Source organism: Setaria italica, chromosome VI (assembly GCF_000263155.2).
Source record: "Setaria italica strain Yugu1 chromosome VI, Setaria_italica_v2.0, whole genome shotgun sequence".
NCBI lineage: Eukaryota > Viridiplantae > Streptophyta > Magnoliopsida > Poales > Poaceae > Setaria > Setaria italica.
In genome coordinates this window covers 656,789-673,954 of record NC_028455.1, presented here as the reverse complement: position 1 = coordinate 673,954, position 17,166 = coordinate 656,789, and the positions used below count along the sequence as shown (strand labels likewise).

Below are 17,166 nucleotides of genomic sequence, written 5' to 3'. Positions count from 1 at the left end.
TGGAACTGCATAAAAGCTGTTTAGTGTACTGGCTGACTCACATTTTGCCAAAAGAGCTTACTAAAAGTGAAATCTTAACTTTGTCTTTTAATTCAATTGAGTTATTACCTAACCAGTCTAGATGATGAAAAAGAAATACTTTTGCAAATAGTAGGAAATTAAGTCATACAACAAATTAATTTGGAAAGATATTGCATTCATGAGATTACACTACGATGCTTAACAGTGATCAAGTGCATTCATAACCGAGAATTGCGGCGATCCGGATCAATTTACATCCTGCAGGAGAGCACCCTGATCACCAGCTATGTACAACTGTCCGGGTCGTACATAACGACCTTTCGATTAGCATACCCAAAGATTGGGAATAAGACTACTCGAACTCAGGGATGCACCCCCACATGGGACCCCACGTCTGGCCCAATCTCCATGTGAGTTTCAGGCTACGCCCCTGCCAATCTCCAGCACGTCAAGCACGGGTACGAAATATTCCCGATCAGAGAGTCTACTAACCTACCAGGCTTTACTGGTCCCATACCCAGTAAGCAACCGGTGACATTCACTTGATCAAAGGTTAAGACAACGATCGGGCCTAACCAAATTAATTTAGCAAACAGAACTAACCTCTCTAGCTTATGTCGGCTTTCCAAAATTTCCAAGCTAACTTTCTATATCTAGTATGTATAATGTATGACCCAACAATTTACCTTAAGGTTCGGTAACCAAGTTACTTTAAGTATCTAAGCATTGCTAAGCATGGGTTAATTACTAATTATTGAACAAGTGGCAAAGATGTCCTTAAAACAAGGCAGGATCATGCACAAGAATAGGTTTCAATCAATTCCTAGACTTAATGCATTCATATAGAAATTAACCAATAATTGGACACATGAAATAATAACTCCAAAGTAGTTAGGTATATATGCACCGGGGCTTGCCTTGATCTGTAAAAATGTTAACGCTGTCCGACGGACTGGCTTCACAGGGGATCAATTCAACGATCTCCTCAAATTCCAAAGGTCCTTCTGATAATTCCAAGAATTCCCTTTCAGGTGCTTCGGTGTCTATGATAGAGTACATGCATGGGTTAGTGATGCAACTTTTGAACACATGATTATACAACTTTTCTTCATGATAAAGTTGCAAGCCAACAAGTGACTATACAACCTATCTTTATCACGTTGCAAGCCAACACTAAACTACCCATAAAGATTAACCCACAATTTTAATTTCCTTCCTAACCTACCTAAGCCTTTTCTTTTATTTAGAAAAGAATTATAAATAAATTCTAATCTCCAAAACCCAATTCCTATGGATTACTAAGAATTTATGAATAATAAAACATTATTCAATATTTTATACATTTTATAAAGACTAAGTATTTATTTAAATACCTTAACCAAAGGTACTAAATAAATACCTAATTTTTATTACCTTTTTCCTAGGGTGTAAGCATTAAAAGGTGTAAGAATTTTTAATGCATAAAGGAAGATAAAAAAATTCCTAATAAAATTGGTTTCACTAATTTTGGACAATTCTACAATTTCTGGTGAATTAAATAGTGAAAACACGAATTTAAACTATTATCTCCAAACTGAAAACCTATCATTATCCCCACCCCCTGAAAAACTTTCTCACTCACCCACGCCCTACCCTCAGACTCGAACACGCGGGCCCGCTTGGTCAAAACAGAGGGCCGACCTTGACCGCGGCTTCCCCGTCGGGTAACGGCGCTAGTTCGCCGGCGGCGAGGTCTCCGGCGGTGGGGACTGGCCGCAACGCTCCCTAGGGCCACGCGCACCCCCTGATGGTGTTTTGGTTCAAGAAGATGAGCTGCGCAAGGGCTCTCGACGGCGGTGGCAGGCATGACCGGAACATGGCCGGCACGGGCAGCAGCGGTTAGAGCTCTCCGGTCAAGGACTGGCTCTTGAGCTTTGGTAGGACCCACGCAAGCACCCAGAGCTAAGAACTCGGGTGGAGAGGGGTGGCGCAAGGGGGTTCATTGGAGAGGTGGCTATGGCGGCCGACGGACGGGAAGAACGGCGGGGACGAGCTCGCCGGCGCGGAGCTGCGGAACTGAGGGGCCGGGAGTGAAGATGGGATGGAGGTGGAGCTATGGACGAGAGAAAATGAAGGAAGAGGTGGCGGAGCTCCGGAATCGACCGGCGGCGGCGGTTCTGCTATGCCCTGTTCTTGACCGGGAATAGAAAGGAAAAACGACGACGATGGCAGCTCATTTAAAGGCCAGGGAGGCGGTTGCAAAGGATCAGGTCGAGCGCAACTCGACACGTGAGGAGCTGCGTGGCATCAGGCGACTCAAGGCAGTGGCGCCGACAACAGGCAGGCAGGCAGCTGCGTGGCAGCGCTGCTGTGCCGTTCGTCCCTCCCCTGCCTTTTCTTTCTTCTTTCCCTTACAACCGAAAAGTTTAGATTGAAAAAGCGACCAAAAATTCAATTGAAACTTTCAAACTGCCTTCAAACAAACTTGTAGAGTCATATACCCTTCATTTGATAGATTTACACACAATCGAAAAGAACATTCTAAGGCCGTGAATTTTGAGCTCCAATGTCGGCTAAAATTGAGCTGTTTACTGAATCGCACGATTCAGTATCGTCAGGTGTCAAAAACAGCCATTTGCTCCACTTTGGGTTCGATTTTAACTGCCCAAACTCACTTTATCTTTCCCAACTTCCACTGATCTTGGTTCAACATACCACAAAGGTTCCATTTTGCACATAAGAACCCATCTCTTACACACTAGATTTTTCAAAAACTTGCACCAAAGATTGCTAAGCAGCACTGTTCTTGAGGACAGCATGAAGTTCTAACTTTGAGCCTCCAAAGAAATTTGAATTCTTTGCTTTCTTTGGCCAGCAACACATCCAAAACACCCTTTATGAAAGTTGGAGGAAATCCAAAGTTCTACCTTTCATAGATTTGTACTTTGGCTGAATCTCGCTTCTTCCTCGTGAGAAATGTCTCTGAACTTTTCTGGACATTGAACTTCAACTTAACTGAATTTTCTCCTTTTGAACCTTGCTGTCAGAAACTTCAACAGCCAATTACGATAAAAATCCAAACTGCTATTTCAAAAGTCCCTTTATAAAAGTTGTAGGAAATTTGCTGAATTTCAATTCATCTTACTACACCTCCTTTAGATTCCCAACCAATCGAGGGGAATTTCCTTCTGAACTTGACTGCTACTTTTCCCTTTTTAACAGCTAAGCCTTTGACAGATTATCTTCAGGTTGATTTTCGTGGCTAAAATTCAACATAGGCTTGCTCAGAGCCCTTAAACAAAGTTTTTCGGAAATATTCGTGACTACCTTTGATACATTTGGAGTTTCTGCTGATTTTGACTCTAAGAGTTCGAAAATTACTTCCAAAATCTACTATTACTGTCCATTCCTCCAGTATTAACAGAACTGTCAATTTTTCTGAGCTGAAGGTTCAGATTGTGTTTACTCCATTTTTTTCACTTAAACTCTCAAAACTTCCTTTATAGAAGTTGTAGAGAACCTATTTATCTACATTTCTCTTATTCATCTCAAAAGCCAAATCTCTCTTTTTCCCTTCCAAAGTTGGTCCTGAAACTGGCTGCTAATTCTTGCTTTTTACTGAATTGAAATTGCACTGGATGGCTTCAATCTCGACAGAACAGTACCAAAATCCTCCATTTAAGTTTGAATTACCATTTAACACTTCAAATTCCATTTGTTTCATGCCAAATTTGGAGATCATGCTAAGCTTGACATGAAAGTTCCATTTTGCCCATAAAACTGAAGGCTCATATAGCATTTCTCCAAAATCTCGTGAATCAAAGTTCATTCCATTTAGTACTGTCTTTCAAAGTCATTTATGCCTAAATCCAGTTAGTGAACAGTAACATCCTCCATTTCTGATTTTTGGACAATTTAAAGTCCATTTGCTTCTCAAATGGTCTCTTTGAGTTCCAAATGTCCATAAGGTCCAAATTCATGCATTTGTCAATTTTTTCTGAATTTGAAGCTCTTATTTGACATTTTTTGCTAAAATTTGACCAAAAGTTGACTTTGGCCATAAAAGCTCGTTAACCCCCAAATCTTTATCATATCCTGTTCTTGGCCATTCTTGACTGTTTTTAACACCCCGGGTGCTCTGCCATTCAGTTCTCAGCAGATAGCTTGATAGTAACTTGTTCCCTCTTTGAGTTCTAATTTGGGAATTTAAATTCATGTTTCTTGGGCCAAAAACTTCCGAAATGGTTAACCATAGATTAAAGATTCCATTTCTCAAGTTGTCGCCCAACTGTTGGTTGTGGAAGTCCTATGAATTTTTAAATCTTGAATTTGAATCTTTGGTCAAATTTGACCCAAATTTGACTTTGGTCCATAATACCTCCCTTGCATCCAAATTCATCATTAACCTCTAAATTACCTTCTTAGGCTTTTAATAACACTGGGTGTTACAACTATCCTGTCTGAATTTCAAAAAAAAAAAGCATGTGGGTGAGGACTCATGCACAAAAAAAAATCTAACAGCTAAAATAACTAGGTCTAGTGATGTCTTCATCCGCAAATCAAATACTACTAATCTACTGCAGCAATGATTAGCATCAAGGAAAGAGCAATATTCAGTATTGTTCAGATAGCACCTTCTGTCTCCTCTGATTTGTGAGTAGTAGGAGCTACAAGCATACCACCATTACCAGAAATATCACGAGCAAATTCTTTCACAAGTTTGGTTAAAACTTTAGCCGATGCGTAGGTGGCGACGGGAGCAGATCGAGGGAGTCCTCCCCAGCGGACCAGCAGCAGCCTCCATGGCCCAAACCCTTGATCAGGACTGAAATCATTTTGGGAAATCAGAGAGGGAGAGAGGAAGAGAGGGAGGGAGAGAGATTCCTGACCATCGCTGGAGGAGGTCGCGAGGAGCAGCATCAATGGGAGGCCCCCTCGCTCCAGCAACTGCGGGTGCAGGACCCCAACTCCACCGGGAAGCCGTGCGCGAGCATGTCCCCTTCCCTGGCAGGGCCGGTTCTGGGGCTAGGCCAGAGGGGCGATGGCCGGGGGCCCAAGCCAGGAGGTGGCCCAGGAATTTATACACAAAGAAGTAGGTGACTAGCAGGCTAAAGTAAAGTCTAATAATTTAAACATTGGTTCTTAGAACTTGTTCAGTATTTGATGCACAATTTAAGTCATAGAACTTGTTCAGTATTTGATGCACAATTTAAGTCGCTGGTCACTAGGAAATGATTAGCTCACCAGGCGTGCCTTCACACAGTGAGTCCCTCAATGGTTCAATCCATTACTTATTAGTTATTTACTTATAGCATGCTAACTTGTAGTTCTAAACTTCTAATTCCAAGTGTTACTTTCTTTCATAATTTAGGTGTTACAATATTTCCTACGAAACATTGATGCTGAGAAAGGAAAAAAAATGTAAGGGGATCAATTATATACACAATATACGTATAAAACACATACATATATTGCCTTAAGGGCCCATGGTGCCGTCTTTGCTCTAGGGCCATCCAAAACATAGAGCCGGCCCCTGGGTCCTCCTGCGCGGAGGATCCCGTCCATGGCGGCTCACGCACGGAGGTTCTTGTTGCCGGCTGCGTGGAGGGATTATCTGGCAGTCGGCGGCGGCGGCGGTGAGAAGAGGAGACTCGGTAAGACGCGGCGGCAGCGCGGTGTGCCTGGTAGGCGGGCGGTAATGTCTCACCCGCGGACGGCGCCCGGTGGATCTCGAGGTGGTCCTTCCCCGCGGATGGCGCTCGGTGGATCCGGAGGTGGTCCTCCGCCACGGGCAGGCAGTGGCGTGGCCGGCAGAGCGAGCGGTGGTGAGGCAGCGGCGCACAGGACACGGCGCCGCGTGGCAGACAGAGGCAGTGCAGGGCGAGGAGGCGCAGACCAGAGGGGCGGCGTAGGAGGCGCGGGCGGCGGTGGCGGTGCGGCAGGAGGCCTCGGGCGGCGAAGGAGGCGCGTGCGGCGGCGGCAGTGCGGCAGGAGGGCAGTGCGGCAGGAGGCCTAGGGCGACGCGGGGCCGGATGGCGCTTGGGCCTCGGGGGGTGGCGGCAGATAGGAGGCGGCAGGAGGCCTCGGGGGACGCGGAGAGGACCAGCAAGGATGAAGGGCCTAGCACTTCTGACGCGGACGGCGGAGAATCAATTTACCGCGGGACAACGAGGAGGCGGAGGAAAAGACGTACGAAAAAAAATCTTTAGTTTTGCTTTTTTAAGGAGTAGAGAAGTGTTGATGCAATGATAAGGAGAATGTATAAAAACAGAAACATGTCACGGTTGTAGCTCTGTCGAAAACAAAACAGGGATGAGCATGCTGAGGCCATAGAAGATCAGAGAGCTAATAGTCAAAAGGACAGTCTTCAGATATCTGAAACTTTCTAAACTCCTTCCTAGGTTCTAGTGGGAAAACAATGGTTCTTGAATCAAATTCGGGAGCAAAAAAAAAAAACAAAACACAATTGCATACAAGTACAGTCTGATGTACAGTTAAGGATCTGAGAGACACTGAACCAAGTTCAGGCAGAGCGGTACTCGAGAAACAAACTCAGCTTCTTCTGAACCAACACTGCTTCTGAACTAGGCTTTTTCCCTTCACCTATCCAGTTCTTCTCCAAACTGCTTGCTGGTTTTGCATTTGCTCGCAGGTCGTCAATGAATGCTGGAACTATCTGATAAACTCAAGTTCGAAGAACATCCACCATGGCATAAGCTTTCCTTTGCATACCCAAATGCTTCACTTCAAATAAGTCTGCGTAGTAAATCAATGTCAAGTTATGTTTATACCCAAATAAAAGGTTTGCAAAGCACATGCTTTTAATGGTAAAGAATTTCATGAATGATGAACAAATAAAGAAGAATCAAAGTTACAACTATTTAACAGAAGGTTCAACCAATTTGCTTAATTGCTCCTATATATGTGGGAAACAGATCGCACTGTGTACAACAACCAAGACATAAACACAAATAACTACAGGGAACTCACAGCAGAAAGCACGACATGAGAAGTAAAATAGAATTCAATATTTATACAAGTCCATGTAGCTTTACCTGAGAATCATCAAATGCACTGAAGAGGTTGGACTGTTGTGACAATTCTGGCTTATAACCTTCAAGGGCTTCAGCAATATTTGAGGTAAACTCCTCAAGTGGCTTCAAACAAGCTGTCACAATTCTTTTATAAGTTTCACCGGACTCCTCAAAGAAGGCCCCTTAGTGCCAAGGTTCCACGCACAAATCTTGGTAAGCAAGATATTGTATTAATGATCGTTGATCACTTTGTTCCAATGTTTCCAGGATAAATTCAGTGGGCTCAGTCTCTGCAGCAGCAGTGCTCCAAGGTGGAGCAAAACCGCACCTCCTTGTACGTGCAACCTGAAATTTGTTGGAAGAGAGATTGAATTACAGATCAAAAGATTCCAAGTTAGTCAAGCTCCAAAACAGTGAGGACTCAAAAAAAATGTAACCTGGACAAAATGATGACTTATTTCCAAACAGAAGGAAACAACAGCAATCACTGTAAAAAAGGCCATCCAGTCCCTGCCACAAGACTAAATGTGTCAAAGTAGTGTAGTGTAGGAAGATAACAAGCCATAATATTTCAATATTAAGTAGCACACAGCACATTCCGTCCATCTATGCAACAATTCACATGTACTTCTGGTTTATGCAGTTAACAAAAGGTAGCTGCCACCTAATGAAGAATGAAGCTACCTCTGACTGCACTCCAGCTGAATAACTCGGCGGTGATAAACCTGCAATGTTCTGGGCACTCTCAGCTTGCTTTGCAGTTGCTAAAAGCTCTTCTGTTAACATAGTGAGCTGCAGTGGCCATAAAAAAAATAACATTAAGCATCAAAAACATAAGAAACGTCTTCACATTATTAAACATGCGCCCATTTTTGAGATCCAACTTAGAACAGCAGCATCGACACCCAAAATCAGGAGGAAGGTACTCTAGGATGAGACACAAACCTGCAATGAATGAAGATAAAGGGTAATGGAAGGCATGGAAGTTCATACATACTGTTCATTACCACTAATAGTTTTGCTCAAACAGTCCCTACCATTGTTTTAACCAACCTTCTCACCTTTCAACGCTACAAAAACTCTAAATCTCCCAAAAATAAATCTTCTGTTGCAAAGCTGCCTGTTCATAGTGAGCACCTGATCCTTCGCTGCCGCTTCGCTGCTCAAGTCTGGTCGGCGCTGTCCGCTGATACAACCGGAGTTTCGGTCCGCTGCCTGTGGAACATCCCTCGTCCGGTGACGGTGCCGGGCCGCCACTACTCCAGTTTCATCCTTCTCGTCTGTTGGTTGCTCTGGAAAACCCGCAACGAACTTGTCTTCCAGAACACTACCCCGTTGATTGGGCGCTTCTGGCTCGCATGCCGCGACGAAGCCCGACTATGGAGCCATCGACTAAAGGTCGACGATCGCCAGATAGCAGACGTCCGGTGCCTATTGTTTAGTTCAATGTAAACTAATGAAATGTAATCTCCTCCCCCCCCACCCATTTTACTGCTTAAGATTTGATGTACTGCATTTGGCCGCCTCTTCGGCCCGTAATGAAATCAGGTGGGGCGCTCCCCCCGTTGACCCTCAAAAAAAAAAAGCTGCCTGTTCATGCTACCTTGCTGGGCATGGCTCCTTGTAACAAAGAAGAGAACGGAAGTGGTAGCAACAGTCCCCAAAATCAAAGAAGGAATCAAATATCCTTAACTCGCAACCAACCAATCACCTAACCCTAATAAATTGATTAATTAATTGCTTTATAAACCAATCAATCACCCAACCCTAATCAGCGAACAGGCAGCCCGAATCCTCACTCGCACAACAAGCACCCGCTAGAACGCGCCGACATAGAAGAAATCCAGACACAAGGGAAGGGAAGGGAAGGGAAGGGAAGGGAAGGGAGGGGATAATCCCAAGATGAAAGGGGCGAGGCGAGATCGAGGTGAGGAGAAGAAACGTGCCTGCTGGAATCCGCCGCCGCCGTCCTCTTCCCCCCTCTCTCCCTCCTCTGACCTGACCCCATTTGGGGATGCCAAATGGGCTCGGCTCAGACCTGGCCCGTTCATTTCAGAGATGAAATTCCCCATTCATTTCAGAGATGAAATAGAAATATAGAATCCGAACAAAAACTCACGAATTCTTCGATTCGATTCATCAGAGAATGAAATAGAAATATAGAATACTAACAAAAACTCACGAATTCGTCGATTCGATTCATCATTCAGAGTCTGATAAGAAACACATGAACAGAAACCCTCGTAGAACAGATTAACCCCTCATCAGACACAACTAGAATTCTTCTGATAACAAACACATGAACTCCGTTCTCCTAGAACAGATTACTCTCAAACACAACTGAACCCCTGATTAACGCAACCCTTCAGTTATGGTTGATGGTGTAGGTCGTGTCGAGGATGCGGCGCCCTTGCCCCTCAAGGTCGTCGATGAGACGGACCAGCGCGGCGGGATCTGGGAGTTCAAGGGCCTTGTCGATGTACTCGGTGACACGGCTAGCGAAGACGTTGATGTCGGTGCAGTAGCTTCCCCCTGCATCAGCGGCACTCTTCTTCATGTCCTCCTTGTAGCGGCACAAGGCCTCGAGCAGGGGACGGTCGGTGGGGTACTCCCGGAGCTTGGGCAGGACGGTGGACATGAGCAGCGACAGGATATTGACAGACTCCTCCACCTTCATCACAGCTTCCTTGTTCTTGATCACACACACCTCCTCCCCCTCCTCCTCCTGGAACCCCGCCTGCAGTTCCACCATCTTGAGGAGGGCGGCGGCGTCGCAGGGGCGCAGACTCTGCACGATCAGTGACCTGCGCGCCACCACCTGGTCGAACGCCTCGGTGAGGCTGGACACCTGCACCGCCGTCATTGCTTCCCTCTCTCTTTCTCTCCCTCGCTTAGATCTGCTGTCTTCCTTCCCTTGGCTTAGATCTGCTGCCTTCCCTTCGCTTCGATCTGCTGTATTTAATAGAACACGAAACGTAGCGCCCAAGAGGTCTCTTTTTCTCTACTATAAAAAAAAGCAAAATTAAGAATATTTTTTCGTAGGTCTTAGGCCCCGTTTGCGCTTCTCAAAGTGCTTCTCCACCGGCTTTTGATGAAGCCCTACCAAAGGGTCAATTTCAAAACGGCTTCACCACCAAAACCGTGGAGAAGCCGCAAAACGGCTTACACTAGAGAGGAGAAGCCGAAAAAAGTAGCTTCACCGGCTTCTCCTCTCTCTCCAAGCATTAAGTGATCATAAAATTACATATATTGCCATTGAGAAGCCGTTTTACGAAACGTTTTGCAAAACGGCTTTAGCTTCACTAAAAAAGTCACTCCACCGAAGAAGCCGAAGCCGAAACTCTAACAAACGGGACCTTACCAACCCCCCCCCCCCCCCCCCCCCCACCCACCCCGCGTGCCTTGCGGCCTCGCCCCATTGCCAGCCGCCTCTCCTCGCCCCTACGCCGCCGCCGTCGCGCCGCCGTCGCACCACCGCTCGCTCCGCTGGCCGCGCCACCGCCTGCGCCGCCGACCCCGTCCCCCATCCCCCAGACCTGTGCGGCCGCCAATGGTGAAACGCCGCCTCTCCCGCGGGATCAAAACAGAAGAAGCCAGATGCCTGTGAAGGGGGCGGGCTCGGTGAGCGGCGCCCCGAGGACCGCGGCTTCGGCAATCGCTGCGGTGCGGTCAGGGGTCGGGTGGTGTGGTGGCACGGCGCGGAGGGCGGCCAGCCGCCTAGGGAGCCTCCTTGGTGCGGCGGGCGCGCCGTCCCCACCTCCGTCCTCCAGCTGCGGATCTGGCTGCCCTCTCCGACTGAAGCCCCCCGCTGCCCCTAGCCGGGTGCCGAGGGGTCGGGTGGGGAGCGGTGATGGCGACGCACAAGCGGAAGACGATCAATCTGGGGCAAGGCTGGGAGTTCAAGTAGAAGGGCATCACCAAACTCAAGAACATCCTCGAGGGCAAGCCCGAGCCAGTTCGGCTCCGTAGTCCGTACTCAGATTTTGTATATTTGCTCGATTAATTGTCGCTTCGCTGATCTAATCGAGGCTATGTTCCGATGCTGCAGGATGATTTACAACATGTGCACGCAAAAGCCGCCTCATGACTACTTGCAGCAGCTCTACGAGAAGTACCGGGAGTCATTCGAGTACATCACGTCCATGGTCAGAGTCTTGTTGAATTGATTATCGGGTGAATTAGCTCAGCTCCATTTGATTGTTCATTCTGCTAGCTTGCGTGGTTGTTGAGTTGGGGGAAAGATATTCATGGAAATGTTTGCCTATTGCGCATAAAGCGGTGGATGGATAGACATCACACATATGCCTAGAAAGCTCTCAGGAAGTCTGTCTACTTATATGTTTCTGAATGGTGAGGGTACAATGATAGAGAGCTACCACATAATGATCTTACGTACTCCATTATATTTGATTATTACATCCTAATTTTTGTCCGCTTCTTTTCTTTTCTTTTCTTCCTATCTTGGTTGTATGTGATCGGTACGGAGAAAAGCTCGAGACAGCACGACGAGAAGAAAGGGAAGCTAGGGCTGCTCATGGAGATAAGAAGAATGATTTAAAAGTCTATGTGATAGGAAAAATGCACCAAGCAAATTCATTTGAAGAAATTGATAAGTTGGTAAGAATTCTAACTTTGTTAGCATCCTTTTAATATTGCACTATGGTCCTCATGAAGCACCGTGCCGTCACCGCTGGTGGGGGCAACTCAGAGGCCATGCCACTGCTTGGACCATGTGGCAGAGAAGATCGGCGTGACCTCCGCGGCCAAAGGAGCGGAATGCGAGCGGCCGAATAATTTGTAAGAAGATGGGTAGAGTTATAATGGTGAAAAGATTGATTACAATTTCTTTTGACTCATTAGATTGCCACAGGAGCATGTGCATATTTTAGGTGGTGTGAGAGGTAGCATGCTTAGAATGTGTTTGTTATTTAAGGTGGCATGAGATGTAATCAAGATTTAGCAGGTACTTTTAGCTTTAATGACACCTAAATTTCTTAATTATATTTTAACCTCATATTTTTTCTATATGTCATATTGTTTTTCTTGTATTCTTCTACTCATAAATAAAGTTGAATTTTCAAGCAAAGATTAGAAGACAGGAAATTAATATGTTTCCCCCCAAGAGTTTTAGGTCAGAGGTGGCAGTGTAATAGTTCAATTTTTCAGTTACATTGATCTACTTAAACTAATATATAATTTTGGCTTATTTGATGATTGTGCATTTCAGGCAGCTCTGGTGATCGGAGATGGCTCCATTAGCAGCAACAGCAGGAGGAGGATGTCATCTCTTTAATTCCTTATATGCTTACCATTTTCTTTCAACCTTAATATATATAGCAATCTGCCCAGAACATCTGCTACAAATCCCGTGCCTAATTGAAAATTGTGACTTTCTGGAGATTGAGGGAATAGATCAATGCCATTGTAATTAATCTTGTCCTTTGCTTCATTTTTTTCTGATCATGTTGCATTTTGTCAGACAAATGTTAATAGCTGATTATTGAAAGGAGTCTTAGCTTTGATTAGAGACCAACCCTCAAGTAGGAGTTGTTGTCCGGATTGAAAGGAAAAAACAGATGAAAGCAGCATGTTTTATACCAGCATATAGGCATTTCAGAAGAGAAAGAGAAATCTGAAAAGAGGGAAGAAATGATAAGAGGAGAAGTGAAGCGTGTGCATTGCATTGACAGGTAAAGTCATAAAGTTGCAAACAGCACCACCATCTCGAGTAGTCGCAGAGGAACAACAACATCTGAAGTGGATATTGTTGTAAGGATGCTGCATTAGTTTAGGGGGTGTTTGGGAAACACTTCCTAAACTTTAGGACATGTCACATCTCGCTTCCAGTCTTGCTATGTTGTTGTTCCTGGGTGAGTTTCACAGTCTCTTCTCGTCTGGATGGCCTTTGGTACTTTTGGTATGTGCAGTAACTTGCAGCAGGTGTGATTCGAAGTTCAGGTGCTTTCTTTTTGTCATGGCTGGAGGAGAGGGTTCCAGTCGCATGGGGCTTGTGTTGGTAGGCATGGATGAACTGGAATCACCCTTGCCCTGTCATTAGTGCGCGTCATGTACTTCCTTTCTTCCTCACTGTCACGGCCTCACCTCCCTTGCAATTTCTCTCCCTCCCTCCTTTTCTTTACCACGCTCAGCGGAAAGCTCCTCACAAATGGCAGAGTGCAAAGCAAGGCGACCCTGCAACGGAAGGAGACGGTGGATCACATCACTGGAACCACGACCATCCATGAGGATGAAGGTGAAGGATGCAGCAGGATGCGGCGCGTTGGCGGCGGCGGCGGTCGGTTGGATGCAGCAGGAGGCGACGTCCGGCCGGCGACGCGCCGAGACGTGTTTGCGGGCGTGTGGCGCACTGGCGCGCGCGCTCAGCCTCCGGCGACGCTGGTCCTCTATGACATGCGCATCTGCACGCGCCGCCCGGAAGCGAGCTGAGCTGCAGGAGCATTGGCAAGAACGTCTCTGGCTTTAACCTGCACGCGCCACAGCCAGGGCGGCGGCGAGGACGATGACGCAGCAGGAGGCAATGGTCAAACGCCCCCTGGCAGCATAGTTTTAGGAAGGAGTTGACTGGGCGTTGGGCCGCGTAGTTTTTTTGAGGATTGGGCCACATGGGCCGACGACTGACTGGGCTCTCGCTGGATGACAACGGCGATGCGCAGAGGAGTTCCAGCGGAAGGAGTACTCCGATTCCTTCTCCCAACCTCTCCAGGCGGTGCCGCCGCCGGCGCGATTTCTTTCGCGTCTTCTCCGATTCCAACCCCAATCCAAACTGAATTCAAAACCTGCCAAGAACAGAGCGGGGGAGATGCGGCATATATACAGATACAAAGATAAATAGAGGAGCAGAGATCTGAGGCACGGAGCCGACGCGAGATCTGCTGGAGGAAGATGATCTCGGGAGGAAGGAAGGTATCGTCGTCTACTGGTACCATGGAGACGCCGGCGCTGCAGAGCGAGCAGGAGCGGCCTCGGCAAACAACAGCCTCGAGTAAGTTCGTTAAAAAAAATCTTTCTTTTGCCGTAATACTGGTACCTAGAGCATTTAGCATGGGTGAGCCCCCTCCGCTGATTCGTAATAAAAATCCGGCTTTGAGAGGACGCTTCGAGATACTGCTGTGTTCTCAGCTTGAGTTTGTTCTCATAGATCTACTAACGTCAGATGGTCTCTCGTAACCATGGCTTGTTGGGTTGCAGATGGGTCTACTGCTCCAGTGGTGGATGGAATTCAGGGCACGACGCCCTCACCCAGTCGTCGAGTTGATGGTGGCGATTCCAAAGATGGAGAAACATCGGGATGTTCAATCCCGGACCTTCCTATGGTACGGCAGCAAGTAATTCTGATATGGAATTGCAATCTTAATTTCACCAGGAGTACTCTAACCACGTTAATTCATATGATTAAGCTATCTGAATATATATTTACTCATAAACCAAGCAAAGATTTTTTTTAGTGCTGCAATTTTGTCACGGTCCTACAGTCCTCTGAAATAGTAGCTTTGCTTTGTTCTAACTCTGATATACTAAGGTGCTGGTGATTCTGATGCAGGACATCTGGCGCCATATACATTCTTTAATGCCAATGGATGCTGCTGCTCGTGCTGCTTGCCTTTCTCATGCCTTTCTAAGTTCCTGGAGATGTTATCCCAAACTTACTCTGAATATGCATGCGCTTTGCTATAAGCCACGTGCTTTTGGAAATTATTTTTTTCCAACGTATGATGGTGGAAACTTAACCTGCAGAATTGATAGCATCCTGAGAAATCACTCAGGCATTGGCTTGAAGATACTGAGGCTTGATTTATATGGTCAATTCAGATCTTTTCCTTATATCGATAGTTGGCTCCAAGTTGCTGTTACACCAGGGATTGAAGAGCTGACACTTAGGCTACATGAAAAGTACAAGCTCCCATGCTCAATTTTATCTGATGGGGTTAGAAACTCAATTCGGTCTCTTCAACTTGACTGTTGTGTCTTCCGCCCCACACCTGAACCTGGCCCGTTGAGAAACCTAACAAAACTGAGCCTGATGCGTGTGCGTATCACAGGGGATGAATTGGAGTGCCTTCTTTCCAACTCCCTTGCTTTGGAGCATTTGGACCTCACTGGTTGCGACGAAATAATTATCCTGAAGGTACCTTCTGTGCTGCAGCAGCTTTGTCAGGTGACAGTTATTGTATGTCGGAATCTGCGAGTTATAGAGAATAAAGCACCAAGTATCTCCAGTTTCACCCTTACTGGAGAAGTTTCAACACTCTCTCTTGGAGAAGCATCGCAAAAGATGAAGGTCTTGGGCTTGGACCATGCGAATGCCGTCCATTATGCTCGTGCTAAGCTTCCAGCCATTATGCCAAATCTTGAGAGACTTTATTTATGTTGCAATGAGGTATACTGTACAGTACTAATACCTATATATGATGGTGTATAATTAATCTGAACATGATAAATTTGTTGTGCAGGTGGATACACCAATGCTGCCCACCAAATTCCTCAATCTCAAGCACCTGTACATTCAGACTATTGCGCCGACCTTTTCCCCATACCTCGATTATTTTTCTCTGGCTTCTTTCTTGGATGCGTGTCCTTCCTTGGAGTCTTGGAACCTGGAGGTAAGGCGCTGTCCATCTTATCCTGCAAATTAAGATATATGGCCACTCATTTGGGTGTGTCCTCATTCAATTCCCTGATTTTGTCTTCAGGTATCTCATCAGGAAGTTATGGAGCATGAATCGATTTTTGGAGGTTCTTCACATTTGAGGCAGCTGCCTGAATGCCGCCACCACCACCTCAAGAGTGTTGGGATCATAGGATTCAGCTCTGCAAAGAGCTTGGTTGAGCTAACATGTTACATTGTCAAGAGCGCAGTCTCACTCGAGCGACTTACATTGGACACCCTTCCTTTTGTTTCTAGGTGTTCTGGGGCAAACAAGCACGAAGATTGCACTTCCATTAGCATTAGCAAGTCTCTGTTCGAGGAAGTCCCTAGAGGGGTGGCGGCTATAAGAAAGTACATTGAGGATAAAGTCCCACCTACAGCTGAGCTAACTGTTCTGGAACTTTGCCCACGGTGTCATACCACTATTGTGGATGAAGATAGAGGGTAAAGTTATCATAATAATTGCGCCATGTGCAATTAGATTGTTGGAAGAGTTATTATCTTAAATGCACAATGTATGGTCACTTTAATTTAGTTATAGATATAGATAACTGCATGCTTTTGTTTCTTTAATCCTAGCTCGGACCTGTAACTGTTTTGTTTTATTGGTTCTATATCGTGTTTCAACTTTGGCTTATATAAAGATGGTTGCCGTTTCTTCAGTTGAAGTATTATTATTGGCTACAACCTCGTACCTGATTCAATTCATGGTGACTTAACATTGGATGATCGAGTTGCACATCCATGTTCGCTTCAGCTTATTCAGCCAGCTTATCAGCCATCGAACAGTATTTTTCTCTCACAACAAATCAGCCGTTTCAGCTTTTCAGCCGGCTTATAAGTCCAGCCGAACAGACTTTTACTAAAGATAGGAAGACATTAGTCAGACTACTAGCAGTTAGAGATTACAAAAGCAACAAAAAGATATCGTCCAATAAGCAATGCAAAGAATGGCCCATCGCTACAAGTTCTCTGGTCCTGCGAATAAAAAGAAAAAACCAAGCCATCTGCGCTTCGGTTCAAAGTTGAAACACTCACCAGTGCTTACTCAGAACGGGTTTTGGTTGAAGCTAGATTCATGTAAATTTCGAAGGTGTCTGCCCACAATCGATGTGAGCCTGATGAGAGTCGTGGCAGGTAGCCTGTGTGAAATGTCTCCAAGATCCAAGCAGCAACAGGCACCTGCTAGAAGCATGGATGGAAAGGAAGAGGGACATAAGAATCGATCTGGAGGGCAGAGGAAAAAGGCCTCCAGTTGTGAGACATAAAATCCATGTCAACTCACCCAACCTCGCCCCTGCTGCCCAGCAATCTTGGCCATGCCGGTGGCGAGTATCGTTCATGCCATTCCTGCAAATAACACGTTCCCATATTTCCTTATTTTCTCAAATAATAAAGATAGATACTAGTAGTTAGAAAATACAAAAGCAATAAAAAGACGAGAGTCCGTCAATCGTTAAAGGA

At 45.9% G+C, this 17,166-nt stretch overlaps 2 protein-coding genes and 2 long non-coding RNA genes across 4 annotated transcripts; 2 read left to right on the top strand and 2 right to left on the bottom strand.

The window, feature by feature from the left end:
* Nucleotides 1–2,474: 2,474 nt before the first annotated feature.
* Nucleotides 2,475–5,034, bottom strand: LOC105914651. Its single transcript, XR_001164328.2, has 2 exons — nt 4,890–5,034; nt 2,475–4,825 (listed from the first exon to the last, which is right to left on the bottom strand). It is a non-coding gene; the product is annotated as an uncharacterized LOC105914651 (long non-coding RNA).
* Nucleotides 5,035–6,602: 1,568 nt separating this feature from the next.
* LOC101767238 lies at nt 6,603–8,154 on the bottom strand. Its single transcript, XR_001164307.2, has 4 exons — nt 7,719–8,154; nt 7,472–7,544; nt 7,056–7,379; nt 6,603–6,756 (listed from the first exon to the last, which is right to left on the bottom strand). It is a non-coding gene; the product is annotated as an uncharacterized LOC101767238 (long non-coding RNA).
* A 2,276-nt stretch (nt 8,155–10,430) lies between these two features.
* LOC101766825 lies at nt 10,431–12,559 on the top strand. The gene is made up of 3 exons (XM_004972404.3): nt 10,431–10,975; nt 11,083–11,179; nt 11,248–12,559. The coding sequence occupies exons 1-3, from the start codon at nt 10,632–10,634 to the stop codon at nt 11,341–11,343; spliced, it is 537 nt and encodes a 178-aa protein (XP_004972461.1). The 5' UTR covers nt 10,431–10,631; the 3' UTR covers nt 11,344–12,559.
* Nucleotides 12,560–13,693: 1,134 nt separating this feature from the next.
* LOC101766405 lies at nt 13,694–16,373 on the top strand. The gene is made up of 5 exons (XM_004972403.3): nt 13,694–14,037; nt 14,244–14,368; nt 14,596–15,432; nt 15,506–15,655; nt 15,746–16,373. Exons 1-5 carry the CDS (start codon nt 13,938–13,940, stop codon nt 16,148–16,150), a joined length of 1,617 nt encoding a protein of 538 aa, XP_004972460.1. The 5' UTR covers nt 13,694–13,937; the 3' UTR covers nt 16,151–16,373.
* The last annotated feature ends 793 nt before the right edge of the window (nt 16,374–17,166 follow it).